This window comes from Moschus berezovskii, chromosome 9, assembly GCF_049115385.1.
Source record: "Moschus berezovskii isolate FMDL1 chromosome 9, NW_MosBer_1.0, whole genome shotgun sequence".
Classification (NCBI taxonomy): Eukaryota; Metazoa; Chordata; class Mammalia; order Artiodactyla; family Moschidae; genus Moschus; species Moschus berezovskii.
Genome location: NC_142468.1, coordinates 19182680 through 19195485, shown reverse-complemented (window position 1 = coordinate 19195485; position 12806 = coordinate 19182680). Strand labels below are relative to the sequence as shown.

The 12806-nt window shown below is 48.9% G+C and overlaps 1 protein-coding gene across 2 annotated transcripts in view; it reads right to left on the bottom strand.

Annotated features, from left to right (window-relative positions):
* The window catches only part of DPF3 (double PHD fingers 3), a 285740-nt gene that overhangs the window by 97576 nt on the left and 175358 nt on the right, over nt 1–12806 (bottom strand). For both annotated transcript variants that reach the window (XR_008687334.2, XM_055437076.2), the window contains exon 6: nt 10414–10492. Coding sequence is in view for 1 of the 2 variants with exons in the window: in XM_055437076.2 (XP_055293051.1) it covers nt 10414–10492 (79 nt within the window). In the remaining variant the exon portion in view is untranslated. The remainder of the gene's footprint in view (nt 1–10413; nt 10493–12806) is intronic.

Genomic DNA, 12806 nt, shown 5'->3' with positions numbered 1-12806 from the left:
AAGTAAATAAATATTTTTAAAATATTGTATTTAAATATGAAAAAAAGAACTAGTATAGAGGAAACCGATGGAACATTCCAGGCCCATAATACAAATCAGCAGACTTTCGCCATTACTATTAGCACCTCCCTGCTGACTCCCACATCCCTGGAGACCTCAGTCAATTCAGCACACCCTTACCGAGGACCTGTGTGGCATCCTAGGGAAGCACCCTCGGCCACCTCAGTCCCTGGCCCTGGCCATCCCCTCCCCTGGATTCTACGGCGCTCACTATCTATCTACTCAAAGAAAACTGCCTGTGTTCTCTCCTCCTGTGACAGCAGCCTCCTCTTGCCAACAACACTGGAGACAAAGGAAATGAGGAAAAGGCAAAAGTGGGAGACGCAGTCATTAAGCACACACCGTGCACGTGCGAGCATCTTTACAGACATTATCACAGGCAGCTTTCCCAACCGCATCAGGCCCTGGTTCACACCTCGGGACAATGGACACTCCCAGCAGCAAGATGATTTTCTCGAAAAATTCCGGATAACAAGCTGACAAGCGGCAGGGCCACAGTCTGACCTCGGGCTTCTCCCAGCAAAGTCAGCGCACCTCCTTCTTCGTGCAGCTCTTGCTAACCCACTTCCCTGAGCCCCAACCAGGACTTGAAATAAGAGAAATCAAAAGGCTGTGCACCAGGCCTTTTGACCCCACAGTTCTGCTTCTGGGAAATAATAAAAGAGTTATGCAAAGACAGAGCTGCAAGACTGTTTTTAATCATGGACAAGTTTTGGTCCAAACATCCAATAAGTGAAACAATGATTGGGCAAACTGGGACATGGCCATATCATGGAACACCATATAGCCCTGAAATGTTGTCATAAAAGTGTCCCTATTAACATGGAAGGATAGTCCTTGTGTGTTGTTGAGTGGGAGATGGGTTAACGTGGTACATATTATTTACTGGGGGGAGAGAGGGTATAGTAGATGGAGACCATAAAGAGAACCCTAAAACAGGATACAACAAAATGAAACTCAAGTCACCTCTGAAGAGTAAGATTGTGGGTGATTTTTAGTTTTCCCTTTATGTTTATCTGTAACTTCTGATTTTTCCACAATAAACATATACTATTTCTAACTGGATGACAAAGTAATTCAAGAGGGTTTGCATATAGGTATAAGACAACTTAAGGTTACCAAAGGGGAAGAGAGGAGGGATAAATTAGGAGTATAAGATTAACAGATGCACAGCACCATATACAAAATAGACAACAGGATTCACTGTTTAGTACAGGGAACTATTGGTCTTCCCAGGTGGCGCTAGTGGTAAAGAACCCACTTGCCAATGTAGGAGGCCTAAGAGACTAGGGTTCAATCCCTGAGTCAAGAAGATCCCCTGGAGGAGGGCATGGCAACACACTCCGGTATTCTTGCCTGGAGAATCCCATGGATGGAGGAGCCTGGCGGGATACAGCCCATAGGGTCCCAAAGAGTAGGACACGACTGAAGCGACTTAGCATGCATGTACAGGGAACTATATTCAATATCTTGTAATAACCTATAATGAAAACAATTGAAAAGAGAATATATGTGATATAAAAATATATAAAATATATGTATATATAATCGAGTCACTTTTCTGTACATTTGAAATTAACACAATACTTCAATAAAAAAAATAAAAGAGGGTGTGGGTTACAGGCAAGGCAACCCTAGGTTTAGTGGTCAAGGACATGGTTCTTGAGCAAGTGAGAAGGTCTGAGGGTATGAATGAGAAACTTCGACCGCTCCTCAGCCCTGTCTCTGACCAGCTCTGCTGTGACAACCTGCAACCTGCGTCCACGATGCGAGGACACTTAAATATTTACACAGTCCCAGCTTTGCAGGAACAAACGCACTGGGTCTCTAGGGATCAATCCCATGCCACAAGCCCTGCTCCACAAATCAAGTTTCTGGGGCATGGAGCCTGTCCCACCCCTCCCCCACTGCACCCCATGCAAGGACCTGCGAGATAATATCCGCAACAACTGAGTGATGAGCCCGGCTTCCCTCCAGCGACAAGGGCAGCCAGCCTGAAGCCCACATTATTGGCTTCTCTGCTGCAGCTCGAAGCTAGAAGCATGTGAGCCTTAGAGAATGTGGGGCCTTAATGCCCTCAGAAAAATTTTAATAAGACTGCAGTGGTCGTCCGATTCTTCCTGTGCACTCAGGTACAAGGGGAAACGGCAGTGATTTTTAAGGAGGCTGAGGTCAAGCAGCCCTGGAGGAGCACACGGCAAGCCACTCCAGTATTCTTGCCTAGAGAATCCCATGGACAGAGGAGCCTGGCTGGCTATGGTCCATAGCGTCACAAAGAGTCGGACACATCTGAAGCAACTGAGCACACACGCACACACGCACAGTCAAGCAGAGTTTCTGAAACACTGTGGGAGCAGCTGGGGCTGCTCTAGGCCCCCGCATGTCGGTCTCCTAATGTCCTAAACCCCAACATACTATGTTTCAGGGAAAGAGCCTCACTGTTAAGCTTGGAAAGAAAGGAGCCCCATGATGGGGGAAAGGCAACCGACTAAGGAGGTCTAGAGACTCAAGAAAGGAGCCGGGACTTCTGTGGTGGTTCAGTGGTTAAGATTCCGCACTTCCAATGCAGGGGGCCCAGGTTTGATCCCTGGTCAGGGAACTAGATCACACATGCCACAACTAAGATCCAGTGCAGACAAATAATTTTTTTTTTATTTTTTTTTTTAAAAGGAGCTCCCGGGGCTTCCCTGGTGGCTCCATAGTGAAGAATCATCCTGCCAACTCAGGAGATACAGGTTCAATCGCTGATCCAGGAAGATCCCACATGCCACGGAACAATGAAACCTGTGCACCAAAACTATTAAGTCTGTGCTCTGGAGCCCGGGAGCCACAACTACTGAAGCCCATGCTCCACAACAAGAGAAGCCACTTCGATGAGAAGCCTGGGCACCGTAACTGGAGAGCAGCCCCTGCTCGCTGCAACTAGAAAATGCCCATGCACAGTAATGAAGACCCCATACAGAAAAACTGAATAAATAAAATGTTTAAAAGAAAAAAAAAAGGAGCTCCCCATCATTGACAAATGAGAAAAGTGGTGTCATAGCCACTTGAGGGGTGGAATCAAGGTAGATCAAGGGGGTCTACCCCCAGACCCTGCTTTTTGTCCCAAACATTCTCCCTGGGGTCTACTGCCCAGAAGACCCAGGCCCTATTCTGACACTGGCCCAAATGGACAGAGTTACAAGCCCACCAGATTTCTAGAAGGGAGGCAACACAGTGAAGTCATGGGCCACACAATCAAAACTACACATCAGTGGGGCGAGGGTGGCAGGGGACAGAGTTCTTGCTCATATGGAGACCGAGTTGAGATTGACAAGACTCAGAGGTGAGTCAAGCTCCCAGGAGGGCTTCCATCCCATCTGTGTGCCTTCTGTCACTAATCTATCCTAATAACCCAGTTAGGGGTGGGAGGTAGAATGATTTTAATAGATTTAAATTGAAAAGGCTCAAAATTATGTAAACTATTCCATTCCACTTCAGCTATAATTACTCCCTGATTCCAGCTTGCCAACCTGACACCGGGAAGCCGTCTGTCAACAGTGGACAGGGCCTCACCTCATAAATAAAGCGTGCTTGCTCATGCATTTATTGTTAAAGCACGTTGTTTCCTCAGCTTTCAGGAGACCCAAAGACTCTTTCGGTGTGGAGCAGGACATATTTGTTATTGCTGTTGTGTAGTCATTAAATTGTGTCCAAATCTTTGCCACCCCATGGACTGCAGCACGCCAAGGCTCTCCTGTCCTTCTCACCATCTCCTTGAAGCTTGCTCAGATACACGTCCATTGAGTTGATGAAGCTGTCTTGCATCTCATCCTCTGCTGTCCCCGTCTTCTTTTGCCTCCAGTCTTCCCCAGCATCAGGGTCTTTTCCAATGAGTCGGCTCTTCACATCAGGTGGCCAAAGTATTGGCGCTTCAGCATCAGTTCTTCCTATGAATATTCAAGGTTGGTTTCCTTTAGGATTGACTGGTTTGATCTCTTGCACTTCAAGCGACTCTTAAGAATCTTCTCCAGCACCATAATTTAAAAGCATCAATTCCTCAGCATTCAGCCTTCTCTATGGTTCAACTCTCACATCCATACCTGACTACTGGAAAAATCATAGCTTTGACTATACAAACTTTAGTTGGCAAAGTGATGTTTCTGCTTTTTAATACACTGTCTAGCTTTGTCGTAGCTCTCCTTCCAAGGAGCAAGCGCCTTTTAATTTCATAACTGCAGTCACCATGTGCAGTGATTTTGGAGCCTAGGGAAATAAAGTCTGTCACTTTTTCCATTTTTTTCCCCATCTATTTGCCATGAAGTTCTGGGACCGGATGCCATGATTTTCATTTTCTGAATGTTGAGTTTCAAACCAGCTTTTTCACTCTCATCAAGAGGCTCTTATAGAGTAGTATCATCTGCATATGTGAGGTCGTTGATATTTCTCCTGGCAATCTTGATTCCAGCTTGTGCTTCATCCATCCCGTCATTTTGCATGATGTACTCTGCATATAAGTTAAATAAGCAGGGTGACAATATACAGCCTTGACATACTCCTTTTCCAATTTGGAATCAGCCCATTGTTCTATGTCTGGTTGTAACTGTTGTTTCTTGTCCTACATAAAGGTTTCTCAGGAGACAGGTGCCATGGTCTGGTATTCCCACCTCTTTAAGAATTTTCCACAGTTTTCCATGATCCACACAGAACCAAATTCTCTATGTGTGGAGAAGGGCATATTAGCCAGCAGTCTGTGTGGAGATGTCTTGGGGTATGTCCATTCTGGAGCTGGAGAAACAGGATTCACACCCCAGGTTTAGCATTAACTAGCTGTGTGACCTTGGACAAGTCCTGTCACCTCCCTGAGCCTGTTTCTTTTCAGTAAAGTAAGCTCAATTGTCCCTGCCTCTCCAGGTTGGCCCTGGGATTTATAGAAACAATGCATATAAAATGCTTAGCACCATGCTCTGCACACATAAGCACCCATTAGCAGACGCTATCACCATAATCAGAAAAGGCTGGGAGCAAAAGACAAGTGTTGGCGAGAATGTGGAGAAGTTGGAGCCCTTGCGCACTGTTGGTGGGACTGTCAAATGGTGCAGCTGCTGTGGAAAACAGTACAGAGTTTCCTTAAACAATTAAAAGTAGAACTACCATACGATCTAGCTGTCCCACATCTGGGTATTCATCCAAAAGAGTTGAAATTAATATCTCAAAGAGATACTAGCACTCTTATGCGTGCAGCATTTTTCTCAGTAGCCAATATGTGGAAACAACCTAAATGTCCATCAGTGAATGAATGGATACAGAAATGTGGTGCATGCATACAATGGAATACTAGCCATCCTTTAAAAGGAATATTGCATTATGCAATATACAATAACATAGATGAACCTTAAGAACATTGTGCTCAACAAAATAAGCCCGTTCTAGAGAGACAAATGGGCTTCCCTGATGGCTCAGATGGTAAAGAATCTGCCTACAATATGGGAGACCAGGGGTTTGGAAGGTCTCCTGGAGGAGGGCATGGCAATCCACTCCAGTATTCTCGCCTGGAGAATCCCCACGGACAGAGGAGCCTGGCGGGCTATGGTCCATTGGGTCACAGAGTCGGACATGACTGAGTGATTAAGCACAATATGGCACAGAAAGACAGGTACGGCATGATTCTACCTACATGAGTTATCTAAAGTAGTCAGAGCCACAGCATCAAAGACTGGAATGGTAGTGCAGGGGCTGGCAGGGAATGGGTGATAGGAAATCGCTAACTAACGATCATAAAGTTTCCATCAAGCAAGATGAGCAAGCTCTAAAGACCTGCTGTGCAACGATGTGCCCTTATTCAACAGCATATAATGTTCGCTTAAAAATTTAAGAGGGTAGGTCTCAGGCTAAGTGTTTTTCCTACAATGTAATTAAATTTAAATTAACTTTTTTAAAAAAATTTCTTTAAAAATAGAGAAAGAAAATAGTAACTTCACAAATCACTTCTATTGTGCCCCGCAGAAGGGCAAATGGGTGCATTGTTCCTCCCTAAATGACTGAAACTTAGAGACAAATATTCTCCCTCTTCCTAAAAATCATCCCATCACCACCATCCTCTTTCCCATGATGCTCCTTGAACACGCGAAAATGAAAGTCGCTCAGCGGTGTCAGACTCTTTGTGACCCATGGACTATAGAGTCCATGGAATTCTCCAGGCCAGAATACTGGAGTGGGTAGCCTTGCTCTTCTCCAGGGGCTCTTCCCAACCCAGGGATCGAACCCAGGTCTTGCGTGTTGCAGGCGGATTCTTTTCCAGCTGAGCCGTGAAGGAAGCCCAAGAATACTGGAGTGGGTAGCCTATCCCTTCTCCAGAGGATCTTCCCAACCCAGAATCGAACCAGGGTCTCCTGCATTGCAGGCAGATTCTTTATCAACTGAGCTATCAGGGAAGCCCCAAGAAAATGGAAAAGTGATTCTGTCAGCAGAAGTCTGTTGTAGTGATGCAAAGATAAAATCCAGGGCTGGGAACAGCTAGGAAGCAAAGTGGCAAATGCCTGAAATGATCTTTAAAATACTCTAGTGGCTCAAACCCAAGGATTTCTCGCACAGATCTATCCTCTGTCATCATCCCACCTATAAAGGGGAGTAAATTATATTACTGGGATTTAAAGTTATTGAGTAAATTAAAGTCAACTGCTGGATTGCTGAATTTTATATTCGACTACTGAGTTTCACAACAATGTTGAAAGAACAGGAAAGATTCCAAAAAGGACCACTAAAACAGAAATGCAAGCCAGTGACACTCTGCCTGGAGAATTCTTGGAGACTCCAGAACGTTCAGATGCAAAAAGCAGGGAATAATAAAAGGGCTGATCAGTCACAGGCCAGAAGCCTTCGGATCTGAATGAAGTGGAAGAATCATTCCCAGTATTCCTAAGTATCCCCTGAGAAGCTCTCAACAGATGCAGGTTTAATAGCATCTCAGTTATCTTTGCACAGGTCGTCCAGGCCCACACTCTGACCAACACCGACAGCCTTTCCTACAAAGTCTCGTGCAGGTACTTTACTTGAAGGGATTGAACACTCTCTCCCCTTCAGCAAGAGATTAAAAGGGAAGAAACAGAGCTTTAATCCTGAAGCTGGGTAGACTTTCAGGATAATTAATAGAGATTGGTTACTTGCTGGAAAATGAAGGATTGGGTAAAAAATAAATTATATTTAGATGATTGAATATTTCCCTGAGATGGAATAAATTCAAGGACTGAGTGAAAGGTAACAAGTAAACTATCCATCACCTGAAGTTAGCAGGTAAGATAATATTTCAGCCACTCATCTTGAAAGGGAACCTTGGACCGAGAACAGATCAGGACTGTATAGGAATAGATACCAGGAAGGGTTAAATACAATCACACCTGAAAAAAATAGCTACAACTACTCCACAGAAACCTGAGAAGAGGTGGTGGGGTCCAAGGTGGCCTGATATTTTCATAAATAACTCGAAATACGCAGTGGGGATTATGCAAATCAAACCACACACAATACAAAAATGGCAGGGATTGCGAATCTGTGAAGAATGAAATTTAACTACTGGGCACTGTCTTTAAATTTGCCTTTATTGAATCTTGTATATTGAAGTCACATATTATTGTATCTCTTTATGGAAACGCAACAGGGCCAAATGCAGAGTGATCTATGGGAGAAGGAATAATCAAATGCATAAGTAGAAAAGGGCACACACCTGGAGAGGCATTAGCCCGGGGCTTAGGACAGGCACGGAGTGGGAACTGGCTGAGACGGTGCGCAGTGCGACAGGGCGGCCAACCACTTCTCTCTCTACAGATGCGGGGGTCGGAAAGAGCCAACGTGTGAAACAAACAAGGAAATGTGTCTGCTACTCTTTGAACCACTTGGCCTTGGTTCTACTTTCAATGAAGAGTGCTGAGTTTAAATTAAACCTGGAAGGGGATTCAGAGCAGGCCAGCACACAAGTTATGCGATGTGTTCCTAGGTAAACCAAGAATACAAGGAGATGTTAAGAGGGCCTCCAGCACAGATGAAATGCTGAACGTGCCTATTGGTTGGGAAAAGATGCACAAAGCTAAGCGGGCCTGGAGGAAAGAAAAATTTCAGCTCCTATTAAGGAAAAAAAACAATCATTCAAAGCACAGTTGAAATCATGGAAGAAAGGGCAGCTTATGGTAACACCATCCCTGGGGACATTCGAGGAGTTGACCAGACACCTCTCTACGTAGGATGCATTAGAGATTATTAAAAGCATTCCCTGCTCTGACCGGGGGTGGGAGGTGGGCCTTGCGACCTCTCCAAAGGTCATTCCTATCCCAAAGGATCACATGTCTGAAGGGCACCAGATAAAAATAAAGTCTATTAATCACTGAGCTGCCACACAGTTTCCTAAGAGAGCCAGACTAGAGAAGGGCATTCCACAGTGGACCTTGTTCCACTGAGGGAGGAAAAGGGAGGCCTGTGTAGGCAGAACCAACTGCAGAGACTTCCGGAAAGCCTGTAATCAGGCCTCCCAAGCGCCGCAGGGAACACAGGAGGAGGAAGAGACCCCACAGGGAGGGGAAGGGGAAACGGCGAATGGCAACGAGAGCCCCTTAACAAAGCCACAGGAGCTGGGGGAGAGGGCGGCAGCCAGGCCAGGTGGGGACACCCACAAAGGGCACGTCCTGGAGTTAACGCTAAGGAGGCAGACCTCGGAGACAAAGCAGCGAGGACAGGAACCGAGGGGAGGATGGAAAGGGGTGCACGGGTGTGTCTGGGATTATTACGGGCTGGGAACCTGATGAGAGCTGGAGAGACAGAGCAAAAGGTAATCCCACTGTCTACGGGAGCAGAAAAATCACCTAAGAAAATGCAGGCTTTTACAAGAGGAATGGAGCTGCAATGCCCCAGTTCCTAAGCAGCTTTTGGCATTCTTGATAGCTGGGCTGCTCCAGCCAGACACAGTAGGAAAGCCTGCTGCCAGAGCGTCTGAAGCACCCTTCCCAGCCCTGAACCAGTCTCCTGAGGGGCTAGCATGCTTGGGCTTTTATGTGTCAGAACAAAACTGAACGCCTTCCAGGAAGCAAGACCCAGGAGGAAGCAGGCACCTCCCGGCACTGCCAAGAGACATCAGACCCCCATGCCCTGCTCCCTCCTTATCCTGAACTTGGGTCACCTGGGGATGGAGTGATGTTACCTGCAGGACTCGTCTCAGGACTGTCATCTGCATGGTGTACTGAACAGTCAAATGGGGGTCGTGGAGTTTGAGTTCTTCTAGCAAAATGTTCTCCAACCAGCTGTCACCCCACCAGGCACAGAACAACTTGTGGAAATCAAAAGAGGCCAGCAAAGAGGGAGGAAACGCGCAGCACTCCTGATGCACTGCCTGTGCCCGCCCCCGTCTTCCCTGGGGGTTTCCTGCTTTCATAGCGACCACAGATACTGGCAGGGTAGGTGGGGCGCCCGAGGGACCACCGTGCCCAGCCCAGCCTCAGTGGTCCCACCGCAGCCCCTTCTCGCCAGTGGCAGAGCTCTGCATCCTCAGAGAGAAGGCAGGAAGGGAAGATGGTCAGGGAGTGCGGTTTCGAGGGCCGCCCCTGCCATGGAGCTAGTAGATGGTGCCCAATCTGGTGAGGAGATAACTAGGACAAGGATCTAAACCCACCGCCCAGTGCTCTGGTGGGTGAAAAAGACAAAGCTCTCTCAGGCTGACGGCAGTCCCTCTGAAAGCTGCAGGTCTCCAAGGGCCACCTGCTGCCACTGTTCCCGCGGCTCTGCCCACCTCAGTCCCTCCCCAGCTCTGTCTGCAGACCCTAAACCCTGGAGCCGGGGAGTCACTTGTCCGAAGATGTTCCTGAAGCCAGTGAGAAAGGCTGGAGATGGATCGTAGGCAATTTATTAAACTAAGTCATCGTCAGAGAAAGATTCATAACCTCCCTTACCTAGGACAGGAGAGAGAGAGAGAAAGAAGAGAGAGGAAATTAAAGGGAAACAAATGAAAAGCCGCCTGAGCCAAGCACCTCTGTTGGAGGATTTTGAGTTATGTTTTTGTTTGTAATTCTCTGAAACAGAAAAAGAAATAAAGGATGAGCCTTACAGAGACAGAGAGCGTGAAAGAGAGGGAGCCAGAGGAAAGTCACGAAGGAGCCCACTTCAGGGAAAGGAGCACAGGGCAGGGAGGCCTCCCAGGCTGACTTCTCCCTCCTGCAGCAACACCAGGCCTGGGGGAGCAGTCAGAGGAGGTCAGGTGTGACTGCAGTGAGGTGGCAGGCAGCAGGCAAGCTGAGGTCCGGGCCCGAGAGGAACAGCCAGCAAGCTCCGGGCCAGAGCAGCTCAGGGAAGGGTGGGGGCCTGCGGCAGGAAGGTGGCATCTTCGGTACTTACTGTCACAGACGTAAGGCTTGTCATGATCTTCCTGCGAGGCAGCGTCGTGCCTCCTCCTGCCACCTGCAGAGCCACGGGCCTGGGGAGACATGGGAATATCGGGGTGCTTGTTATGCTGACAATCACTGTGGTTCCCCAGCGTGTGTTCTGTGAGGCCCTGAGCGCTTCACCTGGATCTCCTCATTCAACCTTATACTCCACTCATACCTATACCAACCCCACTTTGGGCTAGGAAACTGAGACCCAGAGAGCTAGGTAACTTGCTCAGATCACTTAGCAACTCACTTGTATCATTTCATTAAATCCTCACAACTCCAAGAAGCAGGTGCTACTATTACCTCCATTTTACAGATGAGAAGACTGAGGCAACAGAGAGGTAAAGTAGCTCACCCAAGGTCATATGGTCACTACGTGCTGAGCCAGGACGTAAACTCAAGACAGTCTGACTCTAGAGCCTTGGGCAGTCAGAATTCCCATCCTCTACTGTTGACCCCAGGACCTCTTCCTCCAACTCCTCAGCCCCCAGGTTTGCTGACACCGCATGTGGGTGCCAAACCCACTCCCCTTGGCAGCCAAGATGGTGGGAAAATGAGAGCAAGTAGCATGAGCATGCAGCTATCACCCCAGACTCCTGTGTTCACATCCCCTCCAGCTCAAGTCTCTCAAGAGCGAGCCGGGTCCGGAATTGGGGCAGGAGCCCAGGCCCGTGGGGAGCTCCCCTCCCCACTTGCTCAGCCTACTCCACAGGGTGGGCGTCTGCTGAGGCCTCCCTGAGTGCTCTGCCTCCAGTCTCCAGCCAGTAGCCAAGACCTTGACACCTCAAAGTCTCCTGGGGCTGGACTCTTAACACCCCCACCGTATCATCTCCCAGAAAGGGCCAGCATCATCTGGGAGGATGGGGGGTGGGCTCCACCTCCAAGGAGTGACAAGAGCAGCCAGAGAGGGAGCTGGCAGCTCAGCAGCCCTGGGACAGTGGCTACAAGAACATGGCAGGGTTTATTTTTAGAACTTTGTGAGGCCTCCAGCGGTCACGTGGGTAGCACCCTGGCCTCCTCTGGGTCATTCTCTGGTAATGAGTAGCACTAAACTCCCAAGCAGGGAAAGGGCCCGTGGGGTCTTTGGGGACAGAGATAGGAAAGCACAATGGATGAGAAATAAAACACGGCAGTACCCGGTGTGCAGGGCAAACAGGACCTGGCCTGGAAAAGTGGTTCCAGGGGGGCTTCATTCACAGTCCAAAGGCCTGAGGTGCTCACACACACATACACACAAACACACACACACACTTTCCCTGGGGACATCATAGCGGAAAGGCCTGTACCCCAGTCACATGATGTACACCCTCTCCCCAAACACACACAGCTCACAATCAACAACCACCTGCCAAGCTAGGCGGCCACCACCTCCTCGGCTGTCTCCCTCCAAAACCAATTACAAAATTCCCCCTCCCTCCTCCCTCCCCTCCAGGGCGCTTTCCCGCCGGCCTCCCCACACCCCCCACCATCCCTGCACACCCCACCAGCCAGCAGCCGCCTCCCCTCGCCCTCATTACGCAGAGTTGACCCCAAGAGGGAGCTGCACGGCCCTGGCAGCCAACCCCCCCAGGCACTGACGGGCCTCCCTCCCTGCCCACGTTGAGGGTGGTCAACCTCAGCTGCCCGCGCCCCCACCCCACGACAGCCCCTCCAAGAAGCCAGGGACAGCTTGACGTGTGCAGCCCGCAGCCCTGTCACAGCCGCCTCGGAGCAGGTGAAAGCAAGTCAAGCAGAATGACAGAGGCAAAGGCAGACTCGGGAGGGGGCCCGGGTGGCTGAAAAGACTTCCCACCCACCAGGGAGGAGAGCAGCCGAGAGGGAGGCCCCTCAGAGAGCCAGGGCTCCCTCTCTCTCCCTCAGTTTCCTCAATTGCAAACAGGGGGTGTGGCTCCAGGGCATCAGGGACACAGGCCAGGGATGCCTCCAGTGGCTGGTACGTATGTATGTGAAAGTCACTCAGTTGTGTCTGACTCTTTGCCACCCTATAGAGTCCATGGAATTCTCTAGGCCAGAATACTGGAGTGCATAGCCTTTCCCTTCTCCAGGGGATCTTCCCAACCCAGGTCTCCCATATTACAGGCAGATTCTTTACCAGCTAAGCCACAAGGGAAGCCCAAGAATACTGGAGTGGGTAGCCTATCCCTTCTCCAACAGATCTTCCCAACCCAGGAATTGAACCAGGGTCTCCTGCATTGCAGGCAGATTCTCCACCAACTGAGCTATCAGGGAAACACTCTTCCAGTTTCCTGCAACATATCAAGCCTGGAAACTCGGAATCCTACTTGTCTTGCTCACATGTCACCTCCTCAGAGAAGCCCTCCTGACCAATGTATGTTCACTAATGCCTTCCATCCTGCT